This window comes from Xiphophorus hellerii, chromosome 16, assembly GCF_003331165.1.
Source record: "Xiphophorus hellerii strain 12219 chromosome 16, Xiphophorus_hellerii-4.1, whole genome shotgun sequence".
NCBI lineage: Eukaryota > Metazoa > Chordata > Actinopteri > Cyprinodontiformes > Poeciliidae > Xiphophorus > Xiphophorus hellerii.
In genome coordinates, this window is record NC_045687.1 from 4,998,385 (window position 1) to 5,024,744 (window position 26,360).

Genomic DNA, 26,360 nt, shown 5'->3' on the forward strand with positions numbered 1-26,360 from the left:
TTTAAGTGTTGTAAGTTCCTCTGCGTACTTTATTGGTTTGTTTTAAATCCATCATTTCATCCGTACAGTTCATCATTCACAGAGAAGCAAAACCATAAGGAACAAAAACGTAAAACAGACGACCTTCACAGCATGACCCACATTTAAATACAACTTTATTCAGATCTCAGGACTCTTAGCTTTTATATATATATATATATATATATATATGTATATATATATATTATTTATATATGTATATTCATGTTTAAACAGTCTTATTTTTGTAATTATTCTGTTCTGAATGGACCACTGCTGCTTGCAGCCTTTAAGGCCAAATGTTCACGTCTGTTGGCACCAGATGGGTAAATAGTAAGGCTGCTGCTCTAACAACACCTTCCGTCCCATAGCAACATGTCCGCCTGCTAACTGCAGTTCAGCAGCCTTTTCTGTTCCCCAGAGAGGCAAGGAGGGTGGCGTCTCACTGAGAGTATTGCTGTATACTTGAGGGGATCAGTAAGGAGAAGAGGACGGAGCTTCTTGTCAACATTTGTCCTTTTTGTCTTTTGTTTTTCTCTATTGTCAGAGTTGCCGAGGGCTTGTGGTTTCCAAGCTTTGATTCGGTGGTGTTTGAGTTTCCAGACGCCCTGCGGGACGGGGATGGGCGGGATGCGTGGTGGTTTTAAGGTTACTGGGGCGTGTTAACATGCTCTCCGGGACGGCGAATGTCCTCCCGATCCAGGAGCTTACGCAAGATGGTTGAACAGGAGGGAGGAAGAAACTAAACAAATACATCTTAAGACTGTGTGTGAACATGATGTTTTATGAAATACAGATGTAGAAATGAATTGTGGGGAGAGATTCGCCGGCTTAAATCAGGAATGTGTGCTGAGGAGGGGGCAACACTGCAAAAACACAAAAAATTACCAAGAATTTTTTGTCTACTAGAGAAATAAGACAAAACTAACTTATGAGTAACTTTCCAGTACAACAGAAGAGCTTACTTTAAAGCTGCAATATAAAACTTTTATCAAAAAAAAAAAAAATTTGTCCAAACTATCACTTTGGTGGCTCTTAGCGCTGTCAATCATGCCTGTGTCAGTCATGAATGCTAAGGCTACTTAGCGTAGCCACCTATGAAAATAAATTAAATTTTTTTTTCCTGTAAATGTGAATTGTTCCTCCGTCATTAGCACATTTAGCAGCACATTTACGAGGATGATTGGCAGCACTAAGACCCTCCTTCTGGCTCTGATTGGTTGTTTTTGACCGGGAGCGACGCATTTGTTCAGACCGTGATAGTAGATCAGGGAGGAGGCGAAGGTTGATCTTTTTACAGATAATTTTTCTCATGATGACAGTTTTAGCAAATATGTAAGAAGTATTTTTTTTTAATAAAAGTTACATACTGCACCTTTATGTCAATGATTTCTTATTATTGATGAAAAATTACAAGTTCTACTGACAGATTTTTTCTTTTATAACAACACAAAACACACCCTGCCTGTGGAACGAGTTCTTTTAAGGAATTATTGACTTAAAACAAGCTCCTGTATCTTGCTGAATAGTTACTTATAAGTCTTATTTTAAGTGTACTAAGAAACTAGACCAAAATAATTTCATAACATTTTGTATTTTTGCAGTGAAAGCAGCGGTGAGGAACTTCACACGGCTGGGTTTGGTTCCAGCAGGATGGAGGTAGAGCGGGTCAAACGTAAACACCAGACTAACATGCAGAAATAAGCCAGAGGACGAGGTTACTAAAGTAAGGAAGAAAGATGCAGTTCAGTCATGCTGGTTGATGCATTTGAAACACGTAAAACTTTGTATTCAATCCAGCAGTTCAGGAAAAGATCCTTCAAACAGGCATCGGAGATTCAGTTTGAGCTGTTGCCTAACCTGTAATGTTTGCTCCACGAAGACTCTGTGTTTATTTATTATTTCTGAGACGTGAAGCCAGCCAATCTGGTGTTTTCCGATTCCTGTTGCTAATCTTAGTTTGAGGATGAAGAGGCAGACAGATTCACGTGTCAACAAATGATTAAAATACTGTTTCATAAAATCAGCGCCCAGCTAAGAGAGGGCAGAAAAACAACATTCGTGATGTCTGCAGGTGAATTTGCTGCCTTGTCCCCTGCAGATATCTTTGTGAACTGCTTATATTTGCTGTAGGGACTCAGAGTGACGAAGATGAGCTTTTTTCCAGTTTTATAAACAATTTAAAAACTTTGATGTGCAGATTTCCATGTCTTTGTTGTTTAAAACTATCCATACCTATTGAGCATTCACACATTCTATCTTGTTAGAACTTAAATGTAATTTCTTTGGGTTTTGTTTGCTATTGACCCTTTGCACATGACGTCACGCTCTTCGAAACCCCGCCCACTCCGCCATGACGGACAATAACCAATACGCTCCTGGTTATTGTAAAGCCCATCAAAAACACACATCTGGTAGCCTCATATTGCTTTTGTGCGGTTGATTTCGCAGTAAAAATGGTCACAGGAGGCTGCGCGGTCTGCTGCACAAACAGACAAGGATGGAAACCAAACGTGTAATTTTATTTTATAACTTAATGAGGAAAGTTGCGGTGGCGATGATAGCAGCTGTTAATGACAATGACTGACAGCTCTCGGTGTAACCGCGGATTTGCAGCGATCGCTTTTTACAAAGGTAAGATGATTAACTTTCATATGCTTAGTAAGTATGCTTATAAACATATCAAATATTTTACTATGGCGAATGTGGTGTCTAACGGTTGGTAGCCATGGAGACAGTGCCGCCCCGTCATGTAGCCTAGCATGTAAGGAATAAACTGGTTAGCATCTCGTCTTTTGTACGTTTTTAATGCTGCCTCGGCTTAAGGGGAAACGCTGTTCATGAAATAGCGACATAAATCATGTGGGGTGAATTCAAGCAAAGTCGGTAATTTGATCAACACAGGAGAGAGAAGGTATGGGTCGGTTTTTAAGCTAGCTAATTCAAACGTCTGTAAATACCAGCGACTGTGAGCCACAACCAGGTGTGTTACGTTCACGGACAAATTAGCTCGACTCGAACAAGTACAAGTCACGAATAAACTGGCAAAAACAACTTCAGTCGCTCTGTTCAGTACTCCCGTCCCTCACTTCCGACGTCCATCATGGCGCCTCGATTAAGTGACGTAGTTGCAAAGGGTCAATATTTTGTCCAAATGTTGGTATTTGTGCTACGGAGCCTCTAAAGGACATGGAGGATTTGTTTTTCTATTGCATTCTCTCGCAATAATGTACTGATCATTTCATCAGTTCAGTTTTGCACCACAGAGTTAAGTATATATAAAGATGTTTTCACTGAGGCTCTCTTTAAATGTGTATATATTTGCAGTTTTAACCCTTTCATGCATGAATTATGATCCCTTATGTGAGGATTCTTTCCAAAGTGTGTTTGATTTCTAAGATTTTTTTCATGTGATCAGTTGTAGGTTATTTGGAACATAGGTAAGAAGTATTTTTTTAAAAATAAAAGTTACATACTGCGCCTTTATGTCAATGAAGGTGCAGTAATACTAATACTACCACATCAGTAGTATTAGTCTTTACTTGACTCCACAGTAGAATGAGGGATTGGAGGCATGTTTTTTTCTGCCATATTGGATTTACTTTGCAGTAGATGGCCAGTAGTTGGCTGTGTATTGTGTGACATACTAGCGTCCACTTCAGTGGTCTGTGTGCATTAAGTACATAAAAATCCACAGGAAACACAAGGTAGCTGTCCACTGCACTGACTGTTATGCATGAAAGGGTTAAATAAAATTTGTTGTCCTACTTTTGTTTGTTGTGCTGACTCTCTGTAAGTAAAGTGGCACAAAGGAAGCAGCTAATGCTCGGGCCCCCACAGGACGGCTTTACATTTCCATCTGGGAACCAGCATGCTGCTTCCGCTCATCTCTGAACTTTATCACCAATGCCACACCACATTGGCATCGAACTGGATATCTGATCTGCTCATTGGCTCCTCACACCTGTCTTGTGAATGTTTCTTGTTAATTAACCAAAAAGTCGTTGTGTCCTCATAACCTTTCAACGTGGGAAGATTTAGGCAACTTGATTTATTTCTTGGCTGTGCACTGATATTGTTTGTGTGTGTAACATGAGACGGGCCAGCTAGTGGCCGTTTATCTTAATGAGAGCAGTTAACTCAGGGCTAAACTGTGGCTGCTGGCGCCGTGCGAATACACCCCAACAATCCTCACTGTATATTCTCTTATCCTACTTCCCACTGACTCGAATTTTAGGAACACATTTTGCGCTCTCATTGAAGCCTTAATTATATCTGAAAGAGATTAAATTATATGTAATTATTATGATAATATTTTCATTTATTCAAGATAACTGGGTTTACTTTGGTGAATGCAGTATTTGTCAGGAGAGAGAGAGAGAGAGAGAGAGAGCAATCTCCTGCACACAGTCAAAGTTATCAAGGCGTGAAATCAGGAATCCTGACGGCAACAAAATGTAATCTTTTTCATACAGAAGGGACAATAGACGGCGCCGCATACCCCACGTCTCCTTCTCCACTTTAATTAAAACAGCTCTGAATCTCTGCATCTCTCACCCCGCTACCTTGTACTCTCTCTCATCAGTGTGGAGGTTCCAATTCTGCACCGCCGTACAATCTCGTTATTGCCTTCACACCGAGCTTGTCCTAAGCCCTGGACCTGAAATGCTGCAAAGCAATTTCTTTTTATTTATACATGTTATTTGGAGGGGATTTAATTGAGGGATATATTGGGGTTCGCTGATGTTTGTGTCAGAAGTTTTGGCATTGTTTTGGCACGAGTTCCCATAAACGTCTGCCCTTTGAAAGGTCTGAGCGTCACTTTAATGACGCTGCGGTTGGCTACACTCCACATTCATCTGCACTTTGTGAGCAAATGAATACTTTATGTTCCCCGTGGTCTGTTTAAATCATCTTTAGAGAGCACAATGTTAAACACGACATGATAATTATCATAAACGCTGAATCTGTCTGCAGCTCTCTTGTGAATTACCGCACCATTTAAAAGCCCACTTTCAATTCTCGCGACTTTGCAAAGGGCGATTAAGAAGGACACTCAGATAAGATTCAGAAACGACTAAATTGGTTGGATGAATGCTGCGCAGTTGTTCGAGTTTCGAAATGGGACTGAGGTAAAATGTGTTGGTGGTAGTTTCACTGCCAGTCTCGGATGTTTCCTAAATGCATACTGTAGTTTGCATATATGTTTTTACATCTTACAATAGTCAGGCTACATGTTTTATTTTGTTTTAAGGTGTCTTGCTGACATTTTCCGCCCTAGTTTCCTCCTCACATGTTCAGTCACCCCCACTTTTCCTCTCTCCTACCCCTCATGCTTCCTCTAGCCTGAAGGCAGGTAGGGCATCTCATTGTGGTAGTTGTAGTCCGGGCAAACCTTCTGCACTAGGCGGTAGTCCGTACTGTAGAAGGAAATGTAGATACAGATGACTTTGAAAGGCTTGGAGCAAATCCAGGACACGTGGCTCCGGATCTGCTCCTGAAAGCAGGTCTTGGATGGATCGTAGTTGCACTCCGAGGTGCGCTTGCTCCGATCCACCTTCTCGTAGTCTATGCGGCAGTTAAAAATCTTGGAGTCTTTTGGGTAGACGACACTCTGGCGCTCCAGGTCAAACTCCACGGCCTTGACGGGCGGGACCAGGCTGACTGAGATGTTGCCCTGACCCGTCGAGTTGTGGCGAAAGTATACGCTGAAAGTGCCGTTGCCGTGATCCACAATCTTGCCGCTGATGAGCAAGTTGAGCCTCACCGTTTTGATGTTGGAGTAGAAGTCTCCCCAGCCGAACATCTTCTTGAACTTGCCGGTCTTAACGATTGGCCGGCGCTTGACCCTGGAGCTGGAGGCGTCTGGTTTGAGCAGGTCGCTGCCCAACATCTCCCAGAACTCTTGTTTGGGGAACTCCTGCTTGGAGAAAGGGACTGGGGAGCGGTAAGGCAGCTCCAGGGAGGTGGAGTTAGCAGCTCTGTTTTTACTGTGCTGCATCCATCGGCTCAGAGGCGAGTGAGAGGCTTGTCCGTTCAGAAGGCCCACCGTCTTGGAGGAGGCGTCCGAGGAGCTCTTGGAGTTGGAGGAGTCATCTTCTTGACCCATCACCACCTTGTGGTAGTTGGTGAAGATGGGGAGAAAATACAGAAGCCATTAGTGATTTTAAAAGGAACATAAAAGACTGCAAATTAAGAACAGAATATATGTACTTGATTACTGTAATTAAAGGGTCAGTATTATGTGTTTTCCAGCGATATAGTGGCATTTTGTACTGCAATGACTTTGTAATTTGACACCCTAAAATTGGGCCTCTGTTTCTTTAACAACTTTGCTTTCAAAAAGTCATCACAACATGGCTCCTCTATTAACCCTTTAACAACATTTTTACCAGCGTTTCACTGAGAAGTAGCTCCTATGACGAGCTCAGCATCTGCGTAGTTCCACCAGATGTTTGCTAATTGCCCCTGGCTAGTCTGAAGGAGCACAGACCTTTATTTTTTAAGATACTTAAAGAAACATATGCCTAAGACAAATATTACCCCTTTGACTGAACTATATTTCTATGATGCTTGTCGTCACTCGTTCCTTTTGGCTTTTGTTGTCCATTGTTGCTGTTATTCTTTACTGAAACATAATTGGCCACAAGCTACGCTCCTCAAAAGAAGGAGACCCAATCACAGTCGCTGTTCACATCTGGGATTTGGAGATGGCGGACAGCCAGAATAGAACGGAAAAGAGAAATGGTCCAAACAAAGGCGGTGTGGGATGTAAAATTCACTTTATGACGTTCTGTTATGAAATATAAGCACTCAACAAGCTTCTTAAGTTTCACCTTAATAGTGGTAGAGCAGAGTCAACTTCTCTAAAAAAAAATTAGGTATTTGCTACAAAGGTGAGCAAAGTATGCCAGAAAAATTTAAAAAGTTGATTTTTCTGCGTTATTTAAATTTTTCTCTTCATGGAGAAAAGTTTAAACATTTCTTCTAGAGCAACCACGGACAGTACGTCTATGAACATCTCTGTTCACATATTTTATTATTTTTATCTCCTATTTATCTACTCAGCAACTTAAGAAGTTTCTTTTGTTACATTTTATTAAAAAACACACAATTTTCTGTTTATTCAGTCAACATTTAATACAGGTGACACTAAATAATTGTCTGTTTTTTTAATTTAAATTCAGGATATGATGAAAAATTTTTGTTACAGAAAGATATTCAGCTCTGTTGATACAAGCAAAACCTCAGGTTTTTAAGAAACTTTAGATTCAGTCATTAATTAATTGATAACTTGTCATACATTCAAAAACAATAATGTATGTTTATTGTTTTTGTCTTACTAAATCTTAAGTAAGATCTTACTAAAAACACTTAGTAAGATGTTAGTAAAAAACATCTTACTAAGTGTTTTTGGTCTATTTTTTAGTGCAAGTATCTTGAAATAATTGACTTGAAATAAGACAAACTAACTCAAAAGTAACTTTTAAGCAAGATATAACAGCTTGTTTTAAATAAATAATTTCTTAATATTGATGAAAAAGTATTAGTTCCACTAGCAAATTATTTCACTTTTAACAAGATTTCTTTCCCCATATTAAAAGTTAATTTAATAGAACATGTATTTTTCATCAATATTAAGAATTATTTACTTGAAACAAGCAATTATGTCCTGCTAAAAAGTTAGTTTGTTTTATTTCAAGTCTACTGAGATATCTGCACTAAAAACCAGACCAAAATTACTTGGTAAGAGTTTGTGTTTTTGCAGTGCACTATGAAGATGTGTGTAACTTTGTGCACTTACCCAGAACACATTGTTCTTTTTAACTATTTTTATACCCCCAATTGTTTTGCGTTGTCACACAAACCGTCGTGTGTATTTCAGTCTCTTTTTACGTCAAACCCTCAAATTTCGCCATGTACTCTGGAGAGTTTCTTCTGCTTCTTACGCACTGTGATCAGAGGATCAGAGAGTTGGAGGAAGGGGAGTTGGGCTGGCAGGAGAGCCCGAGAATAAAGTGTAATGTCCAATTACGACTTCCAGTGTTCTAATTAAAGAAAAAAAACCTATCGGCGCACAAACAAAGCTGTCAGACGTCAACATCAGCTGGGGGGAGGAGGAGAGGAGAGGAGATGGTGCTGCTGCACTCAGCAGTAGCTTTGTGAGGAATGTGTAAATGTGTGAGCGACATAATGGATAATTATTCAGTGGTAATGATCTATTAGCAGGTAGCTTCAGTCTAATGTCGCAGAGACGTTCTCAGCATTGTGGCAGCCTTTTGATTTGGAGAACGAACACACGCACACACATACATTGTGAATTCTGATTTGTGTAAATGCAAACAATAAGTGATGCAAATGTAATATGTGTGTGCGCTTCACTTGAGTGGATTTTACAGAGATACATAATGCATGCATCGCTGTCTGTGCTCTGATCCAGTGACTGTCTTGACTGCCAGGGCTTCCTTATACAGGCTTAGTCAGGATTATTATGTCTGACTCATTTCTATTCCATTTTCTGCAGCTTTTTCAGCCTCAGTCGTATTTGTTAACTTGCAGCACAGTCAGTCAGTAGTATTGATTTTCTGTCGCTGTAAAAACATGTATTTCTTTTCATAAAGATAGGTATCACATTTCAAGTTCCACAAAAGGATTCCCGGTGATGTGGTTGTGGTCTCGTGTTTGGACTCAGTTGAGAGGATTCACAATTTTTTATTTTTTTGTTTTCTTAATCTGGCTTTATTCCTGAGGGAGCTCAGCAGGCCAGACGGTCTCTGCTCTGGCTACCTGCCTGCTGCTGCTGCGCTACACTGCCGCTGGGTTCCTTCAGATTCCCCACAGAAACATGCCCCGACAACGACTACTTCCTGTTCAGTCAGAGGGGTTTGGTTCTTTATTTGAGGAAAAGTTGTTTTTTGAGAATATTTTTAACAGAAAAAGGAGCCCAAAAAATAATACTTTGATGAAACATCATTGCCATTTATGGAAGAGGATTAGGGCCACTGAAAAAAAATTATTTTTTTTTTACTTTCACCCACTAAAATTCTGACTAGAAAAAAAGTCAAAATTCTGAGAAAAATTTAACTTTTTCCCAAAATTCTGACTTTTTTCACAATATTCAGACTTTAATATATATATATTAAAAAATTTCTTAAAATTCTGACTTTTTTATACATTTTTTCACTTTGTTCATCTGAGATCAAAACTCAGAATTTTGAGAAAAAAAGTCAGAATTCTGAGAAAAATTTTACTTTTTTCCCAGAATTCTCAAAATTCTGGACTTAATCTAAAAATGCAGATCAAAACTCAGAATTTTGCTAAAAAAGTCAGGATTAAAAAAAAGGTGAGGATTCTGAGATGAAAGTCAGAATTCTGAGAACAATTTGAGTTTTTTTCAGGATTGTGACGTTTTTCCCAAAATTCAGAATTTTTTTTCCTACATTTTTTACTTTATTCTTCTGAGATCAAAACTCAAAGTTCTGAGAAAAAAAAGTAAAATTTTTTCTGCAAAATACTGACTTTAATCTCAAAATTCTGACTTTTTTTCTATTGAGAAAAAAAGTCAGAATCTTTTTTTCCAGTGGCTCTAATCTTTTTTCATAGCCACGGCTTCCATTGATGCACTACTTTATGTTTGATTTGTTGTCTGCAATAACTGCACTTAACTCCTACTGTTTCCAACAAAATTTCCTTCTGCAGTCGTAGAAGCTGCTTGATTTCTCTCAAACTGACCATTACATTTTGGGCCATTTTGTAATTATCGTGTTGGCCTGCGCGGTCGCTTTCCCTTTAAGCAGTCCTCAGCGTGGCGCCGGAGGAGCGGAGGACGAGGAGCGATGCAGTGAGTGTTGTGCTGTTGCTGAACAGAAGAGACTTAAGTGTCTGGCACCACTGGAGGCGTCAGATTCAGAACGCAGCATCTTTGTAAAAGACAAATGTTATCCTGAGCTTATTACGGCTGATAGAAAACCCTGAGCTGCTGCAGTAACGATTACTGCAAAAAAAAAACAACCCAAAAATATTTGTTTCTACAGTCAAATTGGATTTTATGTTTTAGCTGCATGTTTGTATGTTTATGGTGAAAGATGTGTGTGGGATTATGTGCCATTTCTGTGCAAAAACAGTTTTCTTCTGTTAATATTTTAACAAGCTCTGCTGCTTTTACTCCACTCAGGGAAAACTGCATACTGCTACAACTCTTTTGCCTCCCTGCATTTAACTAGTAAAGTATATGAGCTGTGGTATCACTATCAGCAGTCCTCCAACTTTTGCTCTGTAAGCAAATTGAGATGGTAAAGAATAACCTCAGAGTTTAGTCTTCTTTTATTAGGGCAAAAGATTAATGCATTTCTTCACTTTAACAGAATGTTTTAAAGTGCATACGCACACATTATTTTAATCATCAAACCTTAAAGTTGTCTGATTTGCAGGGCCAGCCCTAGCCTTTTTGGGGCCCCAAGCGGCCCCCTCCATACCAGCATGGTTTATCATTCCTAAATTATTCTATGCTGTCATTAGCATCATTTGTAATTAGCTTATTTCATGACAGTATTATGACTGCTGATTTTAACCTTACAAGAGCAGAAAACTTTTTAAAAAGGTGTTACGTTTGCCATATTATTTTAATTTTTGTGAAAGTAACATCAGCTGATTTACAGAAAACACGTTAAGAAGTTTGATCTCTTATATTTCCCCAGCAGTTGCAGCAGCCAAGAACAGGAAGAGATTAATCTATTATTTCTCTACCAACAATAAAACAATATAGAAATTGTTTTCAATGTTTAATAGCATTTAGTTTACATTATTCAATGTTATTTTATGTAGCATTGATATATAGTAAAATATACAGCTCTAGAAAAAATTTAAAACCTCATGGTCATTAATAATAATATTTCTGAACTCTTCCTGAGTTAAAACATCAGTATTATTGTTTCTAAATGAATATGAACTTGTTTTCTTTGCTTTATTTCAGACCTGAAAGCGCTGCATCTTTTTCATTATTTTGACCATTTCTTAATTTCTGCAAATAAATAAAAATGTTTTGCTCTGAATTAGGAGACATGTTCTTAGTAGTTCATAGAATAAAAGAACAATGTTCATTTTACTAAAACATAAACCTATAAAAAGTTAAATCAGAGAAACTGATCATTTAAAGTGGTCTCTTATTGTTTTCCAGAGATGTATATATAAAATCATGCTACTCATGCTAGCTTGGTGTTCTTGGGGGCCCCATGGTGGTTTGAAGGGTTAACTCACATATGCCTTGGGCCGGCCCTGCTGATTTGGGTATTTATATCACTCAAACAGGGCGCAGCAAGTCATCCTTCAATGACAAATCAGCCAGACACATGGTGGAATGGCACTTTGGAAATGCCAGCGCAAATTCCTGTCAGCAGCGCAAGTTTGCTGCGTTTCATGGTCTTTGCTGGTGAGACTTATCCGGACTTTAAGTACTGCAGGCGAAGTGTGGGCGACGGGCAGTCGGGCTCAGAGCGGGGGCGGAGGTTCGGGGTGATTCTGTCATTTGTCATGTGCGCTAAGTGAGTCAGGGGAACGGCTGGAGAGGAGGGGAGGTGACTGTGGCTCCGTCGCTGTGGTAATTGTGAGTCACTCAGGCTGAGTGAGCGCGGGCCGCGGGCCTTTCTCCCAGCAGGAAGTTCAGGAGGAGAGCCATCCTCATAAGCCGTCCTGCTCCACTGGCGATGATCTGCCTGTTGAAGTGACAGGTACTCGGCTTTAACGCTTTTTCCCTTGGCGACTGATGCACACTGTTGATATAGCGCAGAAATCAGAGGCTGAATTAACCAAAATATGTCCGATTAGTTTTACAGAGTCTGGTGACAGACAGACATAAAACATAAGGGAGATTAAATGTTGTCATTTACTTATATTTTGCTTTCAAGGAAATACATTTTTCTTGTTTAGCTCCTAAAAAAAATCCTTTTTTGTAGTTTTTTGTGTTGTAGATTGTCTGTGTTGTCCAGGAAGTTTAAATAAAAAATTTATTTTTATATATATATATTTCATCAGACTTTCAAGTTCTTTCAAGTTTTACAAACTTTTCAAACCCTTTCAGTTTGTATTTTGCAAATTATGCATTGCTAATGTAATTCAGTAGTTGTTAGCTTGATCAAACTACTGAGCCTGTTTAAAGGGATGGTATCATGTATTTTCCAGGCTCTTTGTGCCATTTTGTAATGCAATCAAGTAATTATGTTTTATTCAGTTATCAAAGCTCTCCATATAAAAACATTTAGAGATTGAAACTCTAACTTTTGTGAAAATAGGTTTCCAGCTTTGTGAGAGGAAGCGTTTATGCACAGCTGAATTTAAGGATCTATCAAACATGCATGAAAGGATCAAAACAACACTGTATTTGATGAGGGAGTAACATTATAATACTCACATTTTACATAATACTCACACTTTGTTTCTTTACAATATATATGTATGTATTCTGTGTGTTTCCAAGGTTTCCCTGGAGTAAAGAAAGATTCCTGAGAAGTCTCTCATATTTATCCCAGTGGGCAAACCCAGACCATGCAGAGTTTCCTCCAGTCTGAGTTGGATGCACACGATGTTTACCCAGCGTGTCTTGACACATCACATGTGAAGCTAGCACAGAGTTTGGCACTGCAAAAACACAAAATCTTACCAAGTATCTTTGGTCTATTTTCATGTATAGATACCTTAGTACGCTTGAAGTAAGACAAAACTAACTCACAAGCAACTATTAAGCAAGATAAAGGATTTTGTTTAAAATCTATAATTCATTTATATGGAAGAAAAAGTCATAATTCCACTGACAGATTATTTCACTTCTAACATGAGAAACAAGTCTTGCCACAAGTGAAATAATCTGCCGATGGAACTACAGTAGTACTTTTTAATAGTTTTTTTTTTTTTTAAAGTTTGGCAAGTTTTTCTATTTATATCAGAGATTGTTTTCTCATAAACCACTTAACATTTAGCTGCAAATCATTCAGACAAACAAAGTCTCCTAAACTCAACTGATGTACAATTAATGCGACAAATCACAGCCTAGCAAAAGGGTTAGGGCTAACCCTTGTAACGGTGTGAGGAAACATTTTCTCCTCACACTACCTACCCACTAAAACCAGTTGACCATTGTTAAATTACCACGGCTTTCCTGAATATTGATGCTAACTACATCTGTCCTTTAGGGCAGCGGTGTTAAACTCATCTTTGTTTTGTGCCAAATCAAGATCCTGAATGCTCTTAAAGGGCCGGTTGTGCCAGAATGTATTGATAAAACCTGTTCACAAACTGTTCAAAATATCAATAAATCCTTAAAATTAAATATTATTGAACATCTTTTCAGTCCCTCCAGCATTTCGTGATTTTTTTTTTTGCAAGAAAAATCAAAGTTTTTGTTGTACTAATTTGGAAATATTTGCGCTTATTTATGACGGCAAATGTGACTTTTTATATAGATCATGGACTATAATCTGACATCAGTTAAGGCTCAGGCAGCTGTTTAGTACAAGTAAGAAGGTTTATTGTCAATTTTTGAGAAAAATTGCAGTAAACTCCCAATTATGCATTAGTGCAAAAAAGTGCTGGGATTTGTTGATTTTTTTTTTTGTGAATTTCCACGATAATTCTCAAGAAACTGGAGGGACTGATTGATATATTTGCCGGTAATAGATAAAAACTGCATTGATTTCATTGATAATATAATATTTAAGCAAACTTTTTGGCCAGATTTGGCCTACGGACCTTAAGTTTCACACATGTGCTTCTTTGTGGTTTTTGTGGCTGTTTTTTCAGAGTAGAAACCAAAATTGAAGGATAAAAATGTGAAGTTTGCATAATCTCTTTAAAAGATATAAATAATTATCCAAAATCTGATTTTATGTTCCATATTTTTATTAATTTGACATCAAGTTGATAACTGATGTCAATGAAAGTTTTGTTGATCATGACTGATTTGTAAAAGCAATAAAAACGGTAAACGATCCAGGATGGAGAATATTTAGCAGTGTAACTTTCCAGAGTGAACGTGTTTGACGGCGGCAGGTTGCTGTTTCTCATCCTGTCTACTGGGCACCAAGTGACGGACAGACAGACGACTCTGGTGATCAAAGTGGAGCGTTTACAAGCAGCAGTTCAAGAGCGCGACGCCTCCCTGCATCTCCACTACAGGAATCAAAGCTAGAGCTGCAGAAAAAAAGTGAATATTTGACGTCATGGCACCATCACCGCGTTTTAAAAATGTATTATAGTAAAATGAAACATGATAGTCTGAAGGTTTTCCCACCCACTGTAAAACATTTGAGCTGCATTTAGTTGTGTTTAGTGTCTTCTGCTTTTAAAGGCAAATAAATTTAGCCAGTTCTACGTTTTGTGAGTTTGTGAGAAATAAACTTACAGTAGTAAGTTGTGTTAACTTTTTGTTATAGTTGAATTTTTAAAAAACCGAAAGAAGAAAAAGACTATTTCCCAGAATGCTTTGCGGCATGTTTTTGTATGCTGAGATGGATGTGCGTTACATTGATCTGACTCTTGTGTTTTATTAAGGAAAATGTTTATTTTAATGTCCCATTCACACCAAATGTTTTTGAGCTGTATTCATTGTGATGTTTAATAAAATTCATTATTAGATCAGAAATTTTGTTCACGCAATTTGAAACAAATTTAAATTATTTTAAAGTAAAAGAAGTTATTTTAATTTGATGATAGAGAAATGTGTGATCTTTAACTAGTTTTTTCTTGCATTTTGCGAAATAATTATTTGGTTTAATTGCAGCATTAAGTTAAAACTCAATTCAAGATTAATGAATTTAAAAAACAATGTTTAGAAAACTTCTTGTTAAATCAACTTTATAAACTTTAATTTCAGAGTTAAAAGCGAAACAATTTTCTTGTCGACTTTAATTGCATTTTTAAGGCAGCAGGTGGACTTTCATTTTCAAGTTAAACCACCTTGAGATGTTTTACAGTGTGGTTGTGATATGTGTCAGTTGTCCCTTTTATTGTTTTTCAAAAAACACTTGGAGTCAGGTTAAATGATTTATGAACGCACAACAAATGCCTGGGCTGTGTACCGACACGTTCAATAACCGCTCCACTTTCCTCCTAAAGGCTTCATCTTTTAAATGACATTAATTTTTTATTAAAACACAAGCAGCTCAGGTTTTTGTGTCTATCACTGCCTCGTTCTTTACACCTCTCACCCCCTCCAGACGTAATATGCTCACTGCAGGAGGTTTCTCCGTTACATGATTAAAGTCTGAAAGTGGCACTGGCCTAATTATTCCGCCGGCTTGTGTAGATCTAAGAAGAGGTTATTGAGAGAAAGGTAATTTCTCCAGAAACAAGCCATTTGACTCAATGAATAATTTACTCTCGCTTCTTGAGGTCACGGGAGCTTAAGGTCTGCCGTGGGTGACTTGAGTCTTTTTATTTGAAACTCTTCCCCCCGATCCATCCAGTCTTTATGCATCCTCAACCCTTTCGCCCGGCTTATTCTGCACACGCTCAGTCGGTGTGCGGCTCCCCGGGGAGCCGAGCTCATTTCGTATGTTCAGAATGAAGCCGGGCTTTGAATTGCCTATCAAATTTTTACATTATATGAAATCGACAAGTTGGCAGTGTGAGGAGGAAGGAGAGTGGCGGCAGGGGACGCCTCCGCCCCGACTCTTTACTGCAAAGTCCAGGGCAAAGCAGAGTCTGATTGAACTCACTTGATTAAAGCCATTAATGTAATATTAACACCAGTAATATATCCAGAAATAGAACTAAAGATGTGCAATAAGACATTCAGCTCAGAAGACAAGGTAATGCCCACCAAATTTTGCCAAGTTTCTTTTGTCTAGTTTAGTGCAAATATCTTAGTACAATAGAAATAAGACAAAACTGACTCATAAGTAGCTTAGCAAGATGTAGATGCTTGTTTTAAGTTAATAATCGCTTAATATTTCACTTATATGATTGGAAAAATGTCTTGTTGTAGGTGAAATAATCTGAAAGATGCTAAGAGAAGGTGAATCTCTCAAATATTGCTTATCATGCTTCAAAAATACAAAATATTACCAATTACCATATTGGACTCGTATGTAAAAAGATGGTCAAATCAATGGATATTTTGTGTAGAGTTTATTTTATTAACTGTTCTTGTATGTTATATATTTCAATAGAGTTTGTGACGCTACATGTCAATCCATAAGATTGTATTATTTTAAAAGAAATGTCAAAGAATAATAAATTGTTCAAATTGGCTCTTCATTTGATCTTGATTGTATTTATGAACTTTTATTGCATATCTTTATTTGTAAGTTGTGACTTATTTACACTTATATGTGTAATTTATATAATTATTATTATTCACTGAGTTGTAACATGATCGTTCATAATTACAAAACGTGACGTGAAACATTTAAGCGCAAACCATGTTGTATTTTGGAGAGAGGAAGTCTTTTATTTTGAAGAACGCTTAACAGGATATGGTTTTGTCTTTCGTCGCTATCGTTCTGCCTTCCGTGGAATTCGGTTGCTAGGTAACGAGCAGCCGTTGCCGTTAGCAGTTGTCGCCGTTGTTTGAACAGAAAATATTCAGCGAAGACACCTGAGCCTTACGAATGAAGAAACTTTCACTCGGTAAAAATGTTGATTATATTTATATTTAATGTGAACTTTTATGTGTAGATACTGTATGTACATTCAGCTAATGATTTGATAACAGTTTTTCAAAGATTTTTTTGCTAACTATTCTGATATCAAAACTTATTCAACAAGTCGCTGTTGAGACTTTTATTTACAATTACGCATAACTGCAATTAAGCAAAACGCTCTTAAATATAGAGGTGATTCACTTTGTAATAACCTTAAGAAAACATTCAAAAATTATGCAAATTTTTAAAGGTATGTGGTTTTGATCGCTTCTTATAAATTTGTGTTGTATTTGACTTTTTTAATCTGGCTTAATAATTTTTTCATTTCATAGTGGATGTGGGCTGATTTCTTCATCAGCAAAGCTGCTCTTTTAAAACCTATCTTATGGTTTTTGCATTGTTGGTATACAGGGTTGTGTAGTAACTAGTTACATTTACTCAATTATCATCTACTTGAGCAACTTTTTTTGGAAAAAATTTACTTTTAGGAGTATCTTTACTACGCTGTACTTTGAGTAATTTTATTATGAAGTATTTTTACTCTTACTTGAGTAACATTTCTGGATTTTCTACCTACCAAACATGTTTTAGCCAAAAATGTACCACACCTGCAGTTTTAGTTAAAGTTTCATCAATTTTTTATTGAAAAAAAAAGTGATTTGGAAAAATTTATTTTGCCTGATTTTATTTTTTGTTACTTATATGAATTATTGTCATTTTGGATCTTATCAAAAAAAATTTCCACTTAACTTTATATTTTGGTCCATCTGATGATGTAATTCTTAAATATTAAATGGTAAATTAATCAGTTACTCAGTACTTTTTACCAAATACTTTTTACTCTTATGTGAGTAAAATTTCTGGATACTCTACCTTACTCTGTTTGCGCAAATAAAATATTATGTTCTGAAATATTCTAAATTATAGCTTCAACTCGCTGTAAAGTGGGAATCTTGGTATAAACCAAAGTTTTTTGGTTCTTTTAATTTTGGGGTAATTGCTCCCCTTCACTCTGCAGTGGTTCATTCTCAGTTCAGTTTAGAAATCAATGTTAAAATTTGTGCACTCAGCCAAAATCCTCGCGCTCTCTCTGTGGCTGTGCTCTGCTTTTTTAATTGAAATCCCCTGGACGTTCCCTCTGCAGGTCGGTTCTTGACATCTACACCGCTCTGACCCTGAAAACCAGTGTAGCGTCGCCGGCCGGCCAGCCGGCGCTCTGGTGAACAGCACGCTCTGCGTCCATCCATGCAGAACTGACTGTTTACAGATTGTCAGAGAATTGAGAATATAAATGGGCTCTCGCTTGCTGCTCTAGCTGTGGTGTGGTATCAAACGGTCGTGGTCACACTGAGAGGAGGCCGGCGTGTGCCTGGGCACCTGCGGCATCAGGAAAGCTTCGGTTTCCCTCCCCTCCGACCACTGACAGCCCGACGTTCCCCCTTCAATAAACCCGCATCCCCTGATCCCAAAGCGCCAAAACATCTTGAAACAACAAAAAGTTTATTTAATATCGACTCCCTCTGAATCTTCACGAAACATTTACACGATTTCTGCTCTTCTCAGCTCCAGCTGAAGCGCTCTGAAATTAAAATGAGGATTTTCCTGTTTGTTCTTCTTCATCTCCGTGTGAAAGTCAAACGCATGTTTATTCGGATCCCCAGGGAGTCCCACCTACTCGTTCCACCGCTTTCCTTTAAGCTGCGCACTGTAACCGCCAACCTACGGATATCCTTCCACTGCTTTGTCTCCCAGGGAGCATTGCCACAATAAATCATAAACGTTTTCTATCTGAGGACGACTTGCTGCTTCCAGCTGTCAGAGTTTTCTGCAGCTGGACGGCTGCAAGCCGGAGGGAGGGTCCGACTCAGCGGTCCAGGAGGGATGAAGTGACCCTCTGGGGTCACACCTGCTGTGGGTCTGAATAAGTCCAGCTGTTTTACCCTCCCAGGCAGGTGGTTCAACCGCTTCGCAATGTTTATATTTTGTTTCTGGGAGTGCTTAGTTTGTGTACATAAAAGAAAAAGACAAGAAAATGTTCAGGAACCATATATTGTGACCAGATGTCAACAAATCCTCCTTGTTTAGGGGTAATAAATTAGATTTTATGATTAGTTTTTTTATTTTTTAGGGCGTTGTTAATCTAATACTGCGACAGACTGGCGACCTGTCCAGGGTGTACCCCGCCTCTCGCCCGGAACGTAGCTGGAGATAGGCACCAGCAACCCTCCCAACCCCATTAGGGACTAAGGGTGTATAGACAATGGATGGATGGATGGATGGATGGATGGATGGATGTTAATCTAATATTATGCCTTTTTTGGAAATTATGTGGATAAAATTAACAATTGTAATCAAATATATGTACAGAAGAGGATCAGGGCCATTGGAAAAGAAAATAAAAAATTCAGATTTTTCTTCTCAAAAAAAAGGAGTACATTTCTGCCAAATAACCCAGACATTTTGAGATTAATCTAAGAAATTTTTATAGAAAAAACAAGGAAATTTGAAAATTCAAAACATTTGATAGAAAAAAAGCTCAGAAATTTTGAGATTAATCCCAGAAATTGTCTGAAAAACCCTAAAAATTTCTGAGTTTTAAAGTAAAAAAAATTCCAGTTATAAATTCCAACTTTTTTTTCTCACAAATTTCTGAGATTGTTTCAAGCAAATGTTTGATCTCACAAGCACAGAAATTCTTTTGTAATTTTTTTAAATAGAAAATTTCTGAGATTAAACTCGAAGTTACTCCTTCTTTTCCTTCTTTCTACCCACAGAGGCACTCATACGCCATTGACTTTAAAATTAGACTCAAAATTGTTTATGCATCATCAGGCAAATCTAGTATTAAAACTTATATCTGATTTGATTTACTTTCTAAGAACTGTAACAGACTTAGGAGAGTTAGGAAGGAGAAGGAAACTTTTATGTTCTGTATAAGTATATATGGGAAAAAAGACTTTCTCTTTAATCTACTTACAGTTTCAGTTTGCAATAAAAACAATCAGAGATGAGACTGATGCAGATGAATTTGTTTTACCGATAAAAATAATTTCCAAATTTCCAATTTGTGTCCCAATTTGTGCACAACCTGCATTAGTAAATCCAAATGCTGTTCAGCAGGGAATCCCAGACTGCTGCAAATGTTGCTTATACTTTTGGCCTGTTCTGACTCATACAACCTCATTTGAAGCTTAAATCCAACATTTTCCATGAAAATGAACAAAACACTTGTCGGTTAATTTATAGCTGTGACAGTGTTGCATGAAAATAAAAGGACTGCAAAATTATCTCTAGATATGCATCAACGTATGTGGTCAAACTTGATTTTTCTACTAAAGTCAATACATTTAAAGGCTGGAAAGAACTGGAAATGTTAGTTTTGATGATTTTATTTAACTTTAGCTGATTACCTGATTACAGCCAATGAAGGGAAAATTTACCTATTGATTATTGCATTACTTGCTTAAAGGAAGTTTTTACATTTGTTTTTTAGTACTTTTTAACCGAAACAAGAATCCTCACCGCAAAAACACAAAATCTTACTAAGAATTTTTTGTCTGGTTTCTTGTGCAAATATCTTAGTACACCTGAAATAAAAGAAAACTAACTTAAGTAACTTATATTTAAGTCAATAATTTCTTAATATTGCAGAACCAGAACTTTTTCATCAATATCAAGAAATATTTACTTAAAACAAGCCTCTATATCCTTCTCATAAGTTACTTTTAAGTTAGTTTTGTCTAAACTGTGTATTGTGTGTTTGATAGTCCTTGTTGATTCCTTCATGTCGTTCTGTAAACAAATCCGGTTCATATGTGATCATTATCTGGTCGTAAGTTGTGGGTTTAAAACCGGACTGTTGATGTTTTCATGTCTCAGTTTTGACATTTCTAAATATTTCTCTTCTCTATTACATTCATCTAAAACGTGTCAAACTGGAGGCCCGTGGGCCAAATCCGGCCCGCCATATCTTTTTATGTGGCCCTCTAGATTCCAGACTAAACACTAAGTGTGCTTAAATGTTGTTAGTCAGTCAATGTAATCAGTCAAATCAATGCAGTTTTTATCTGTTTATTGCCAAATTATATCAATCAGTCCCTCCAGTTTCTTGAGAATTATCGCAGACATTCACACAAAATCAACAACTTTTTTGCGCTAAAATCTAATTAGCGCAAAAAATTGGGGGTTTATTGCAGGTTTTTCTCAAAAATTGTCAAAAACGTTCTCACTTGTACTAAATAGCTGCCTCAGCCTTAATTCATGTCAGGTTATAGTCGATAAATAATAAAAAGTCGCATTTATTTTCACAAATAAGTTCATATATTTCCAAATTAGAACCACAAACACTTTGATTTTAGTATAACGAAATGCTGGAGGGACTGAAAAGATGTTCAGTAATGTGTAATTTTAAGAATTCATTGATATTTTAACAGTTTGTGAACAGGTTTTATCAATACATTCTGGCACAGCCGACCCTTTAAGAGCATTCAGGATCTGGATTTGGCCAAAACCAACATGAGTTTGACACCGATGCTCTAAAACAAAGACTGATCCCACGTCAGCGCATTATTTTAGAGTTGACTTACGTCAGATGGTTTTCTGCCAGATAAATGTTTTATTGTGCAGCAGCATGTCCAGAATCTGAGCGGAAATGCCTCTTGAATGATTGTTGTTTTCCTTTGAGCATCTGTGTGGGACATACGGCGGAGACAGGAGGTTCATGAGCTTTGACAGCAGAGCAGCGACCCGGCGCAGGATTAGCGTTAACGGAGAAGGTTTGGTTTTCTCTGGATTGGGATGATTTTTCTGCTTGTGTGGGGCGTATCTGTAAGGACAAGGTGGCTGACCCCTCCAGGAGGACGGGCGTGAATCTGAGAGTTTGTGACAGTTCAGAACGGAGAGGCGAGTCCGATGTGGTTAGAGTCATCGTCCGTCTGCTTCTGCGTTTTAACCTCACACACAAATCTGAAGGTACACCCAGTGTGTAGCTCTGTATCTGTATGCAAACTGTTATCAATTAATCAATCAATCACTAACCACTCACTGTCAACGAGTGAAAAGGAAACAGGAAGAAGAAAAATCTGCCACTTTCTCAATAATTACAACATGAACTTTCAGGGCTGCATGCATTAAATTAACAATATAATTTGTAAACAACATTATTAACTCAAAACTGCATCAAACTTAATTTTTTTTTCTTATAACGTGTTTTAAATTGATTTATAGTATTGCATTTTTCAACTCCTCTTCCAAACTGCACCAACATGCTTTTGTTTTAAAGCAGTTTCACTTTTGAAATCGTATTTCCTCCTGTTATTTCTGTCATTCAAACATAACTAATGATATTTCTAAATTAACCAAATCTCTTCGTTTCAAGATATTGGATTTAATAAACTTCATTCAATTCTAGCTCCAGAGTATTCAGTATCTGAACATTACTTATTTAATGATGCATTATGATAAATAAAACGGTTCTAGTGCAAGTTCCTGAAGGTCTTATGTGTTGTCTGGATACCAAACACCTACAGCTCTGAAAAAACTAAGAGACCACTTTAAATGACCAGTTTCTCTGATTTTACTCTTTATAGGTTTATGTGTGAGTAAAATGAACATTGTTCTTTTATTCTATGAACTACTGACAACATGTCTGACATTCCAAGCATAAATTTAGTATTTATTTTCAGAAAATGAGAAATGGTCAAAATAACAAAAAAGATGCAAATAATGCAAAGAAAGCAAATTCATATTTGTTTAGCAACAACAATACTAATGTTTTTACTCAGGAAAGGTTCAGAGGTCAATATTAGGTGGGATAACCAGGAGGCTTTCAGTGCAGTGGGCTCTTAGTTTCTCCAGAGCTGGATATAAAAATGTTGCATTATGACCTTCAGGTTTGTTGAAACACAGAAATCCAGATTCTGCCTTTATTAGGATGAAATGTAGCAAACAGAAAGCAGACGCAGAACAAAGCAGCTCAGACTCTCACGGCCACAGCGAGGCAACCTGATGCTCCTTTCCACAACATTTTATTCCTCATTGTGCTCAACATGAACACAGAAAGAGCCGCCGGGTCTGAAGGTTATGTTCCTCTGCTGCAGGGTTTCTACTCCTGTTAACGTGTTTGATTAAAACATTTTAAACTGCCGTGCTGAGTAGGAGGAGGACTGCATCTCAAGGCAAAGAGGAGCAATCTTGAAATAATTGCAGGTAGAAACGGCCTGTTTTCCCCAGCAGAGTTCAGTGTCCTGTTTGAGGGCACTTCATCCTTTTATTGGTAGATGCTCATTTTGTTGAGAAAGAGTCGCATTCAATTAACCTCATCCATCCCAAATCCCATGAACCGCTCTGCACTCTGCTGTGCATGCAGCACTCGGCTACCAACCGTTTCCCAGGAGCTTTTCCACAGGTTTAGATGTAGAAACCTTCCTGTTTTCACCCATTCTCCTGTTCTTTCTGCTCATCTCTACATCTGTACCTGATTACAAGCTGTGGGTTTCTGGTTTAACTCCACAGCTGCTTAACAGACAAACCAGAAGTTTGTTTGTTTTTTTTAAGAAATGCACCGATCAACCGGATCAGATGGTTTGGATCACCAATTTTTAAAAATATAATTAACTCGATGTACCTCACTAGTCTTACCAAACATGGGGAAGCAACATTTAGTTTTATCAGAACAAGATTCCTACTAGTTTATAAATTATTCTTGTTAAACATGGGGATGCAGTTTTATACTTTTACTTTTCTGTTTATCCAGAGAAACTCCTATTAGTTTATAAATTGTGGGGTACTTTTTGTTTTTCTTTTATTTTGTTTGTATTTCCTCTAATTCATGTAAAGCACTTTGAATAGCCTTGTTGCTGAAAATGGGCTACATAAATAAAATGACCTTACTTTAACTCTGATCACTGAACTGCAGGTCAAAGACGTTCTTATGACTTCTGTTCATTTCAGAATCAGCAAAACAGCTGCAACTATTTTCTTTCTTTTTTTAAAAAAAAACTGGATGAAAATTAGAGCTTTATATTTTTTCCTTTATTGTCTGTTGGATTCTAAACATTAGACAATCAAAAACAAAGGCCAAACCTCAAAGTAAACTAAAACAAGGCCTGGTAAAGCCCTATTGATCTAGGGTTTAATGACTATTGCATTCTGTGATATGAACAGAAAGTGTAAATTAAGCTGGAAACTTTTCATAGTAAATGTGAAATGCTTGCTTTGTGTTTGGAGCTGCTAAATATCCAACTGTCATCCCAAATCTTCCACAGATTATCAATCATCTTCCTATGTGCACATCGGCGCTCCAAATCCAGACAGCTCACTGATGAAGAATAACACAAAACGCTGCCAAAAATAAACAATTTCTCAAGTAGTCAATTATACAACTCAGATGGTTTGGATTATTCATAACCCTCCATTCAAACAGGGAGAATTAGCATTTGAAACACATCATTAATCATATAAACAACAAGCGGAGTGGCACCTTGTATTAACAGACGTCGCTCGCGAAGGATCCCTGGAGACCCAGCCTGTCTGGGAATTACTACAGAAAATAATCCAAATCAGAATTTTTAATGCAGAGTGGGTTTATGTGATTATATTATTAAGTGCTCCTCTGCTGCATAAAAAAAGGAATTACTTAATATATTAATTCCTTCCTAATTTATCAATGTCACAGCTAATGAATTAGTGCAGATCTCCTGCTGAGAGACGTCATGTTTTCAGTCAGAAACACGGTCTGGCAGGGAGGAGAGGAAAAAGCCCAGAAATTAAAGATGACAAGAGCACAAAGCTCGTCACTTTACTGGGAGAAAGGCAGCAGGAAAAGGGAAATACTTCCCAGATTTTCAGGGAGCGGGAAAAACTTTCTTACTGCTGCAAGTCAGAAGAATCTCAATCACAAGGTGATGATGAGCGAACGGAGCAGGTCCTTCATCAGCTTCTCCAGAGTCCGCTCCCTGGGCTCCAGGATGACTGAGCTGCAGGCAGCCCAGGGGTTTCCCAACACAGCCGTGGTTTTCAAGTTTCCTCCAGTGGATCCAGAACTGTCGTCTCATTAGAAAGCTGCGTTTGAATCCCTCAGCATGAAAGAGGAGTGGGCGATTTAAATTTGATTGCAGGTTATGTAAGGATGGCAGGCTGCAGGTTTTGCCTTTTTGGATTCAGACAGTTTGGGTCATTGTTCATCAGTCACACTGTATGATTATGATGCTGCAATTAGTTTGAATTAAAATGTGTATTTATTTTTCTTTTATTTACAAAGAGGTAAGTTGATCATCTTGGCAACACTTTGGTAAATAAAACGTGCGTCCTTATAATCTGTGTTTTTCATTAAAAGTTCTCCATTTTCACCTTCGTTTTGCACTTTATTTGACTATATTACAATGTGTCGCCGCTCTGTTAAAGAGCTCAAACATCAGAATGGATGACAGGTTGGGACCCAAAACGCGCTCGGCACCGTAATCCTCCTGGGAATAATGTCAGCGCAGCTGCCCGTCCGGAGCCGAACTCAGCCCTGCTTTCTGCCTAATTAGAAAAATAACATGAAAACCAGCATTTTCAGCAGCCAACAAAACAAACAATGACTCCGTTTGCATCTTGGCACAAAGAAACAGCTGCACGTTTCACGCAAATCTGTCATGTTCGAATAAGTTGTGAAGTTTTTGTGGATTCAAATCGAAACGAAGCAGCTCACGGTGCGCGCGCCACGCATGGGGGGACACCGAAAGGTGCGTGGAAAGCAAAGTGTGACTTTCTGCCCACTCCCACTCTTTTCTTACCAAACAAGCGGTTCCGTTGAGGAGGAGCAGGATGAAGCCGCGGTTGGGACGCATCATTCCGGCGAGTAAATCTCAAAGCCGCCCCTCTCTTGAGAGAATAATTAGAATCAAAGAAGAAGAAGAAGAAAACCCAGCAGAGGGTCTTTTTCCTGCTTCAGGAGGACGCGCTTCCCACGGCACCGGATCCGGATCCCGCTGGGCTGACGCACGGTCCCATATCCAAGGCACAATGAAGTGCTGCTCCCGCAAACAAACAACACAAGAAGCGGACTTGAAGCGCCCTGGTCTGTCTGATCTCTCCCCCCGCCTCTCCAGATCCCGTGTTTGAACTCAAATTAGTTCAGCTGCGAGAAATCCAGTTATATACGGTTGGCTGTTGTCATCCATTTACCAAAAAAAAAAAAAAAAAAAAGGAAGGAAGGAAGAAAAGAAGAAGAAATCATGAAGTGATCCCAGCTGAGAGTGAGGAGACTTCAGAGCTGCTCAGTGATGCTGGTAGAGATCCTGGAGGAAGGAGCTGCAGCCTCCTGCACAAACTGAGCGATGCTGAGACTGGCAACAGAGAACAGACGCTTTAACAGTTTCTTTTCTCCCTCTCTCCCTGTGTGTGTGTGTGTGGGCGTGCGTGTGTGTGTGTGTGTGTGTGCATATCCCCCTCTTCATCAGATGCCTTTTCTCCCTCCCTCTCTTGTCTCAATTACTCTCCTCCCATCTCAGTCTTCACCTTTTCCAGGTACTTTATTTCCATCTCTTACTTATTCCAGTCAATAGTGAAATAATTTGCTCTCCTTTCTGAACTGCTTCTCTATTCCAGCAGTTGTTTAACCCAAAGGTGCCCTCTTCTGTAGTTTCCTGCATACATTTCCGTTAGTGAATACATTACGTTTCGCAAAAGTATAAGTAGCGTTCAGCACATGAATAAACATTGAAG

The 26,360-nt window shown here is 38.2% G+C and overlaps 1 protein-coding gene across 1 annotated transcript; it reads right to left on the reverse strand.

Moving 5' to 3' along the window:
- On the reverse strand, positions 1-26,024 carry LOC116736019 (neurexophilin-1-like). Its single transcript, XM_032588229.1, has 2 exons — positions 25,430-26,024; positions 1-6,133 (listed from the first exon to the last, which is right to left on the reverse strand). Exons 1-2 carry the CDS (start codon positions 25,484-25,486, stop codon positions 5,360-5,362), a joined length of 831 nt encoding a protein of 276 aa, XP_032444120.1. The 5' UTR covers positions 25,487-26,024; the 3' UTR covers positions 1-5,359.
- Positions 26,025-26,360: the final 336 nt, after the last annotated feature.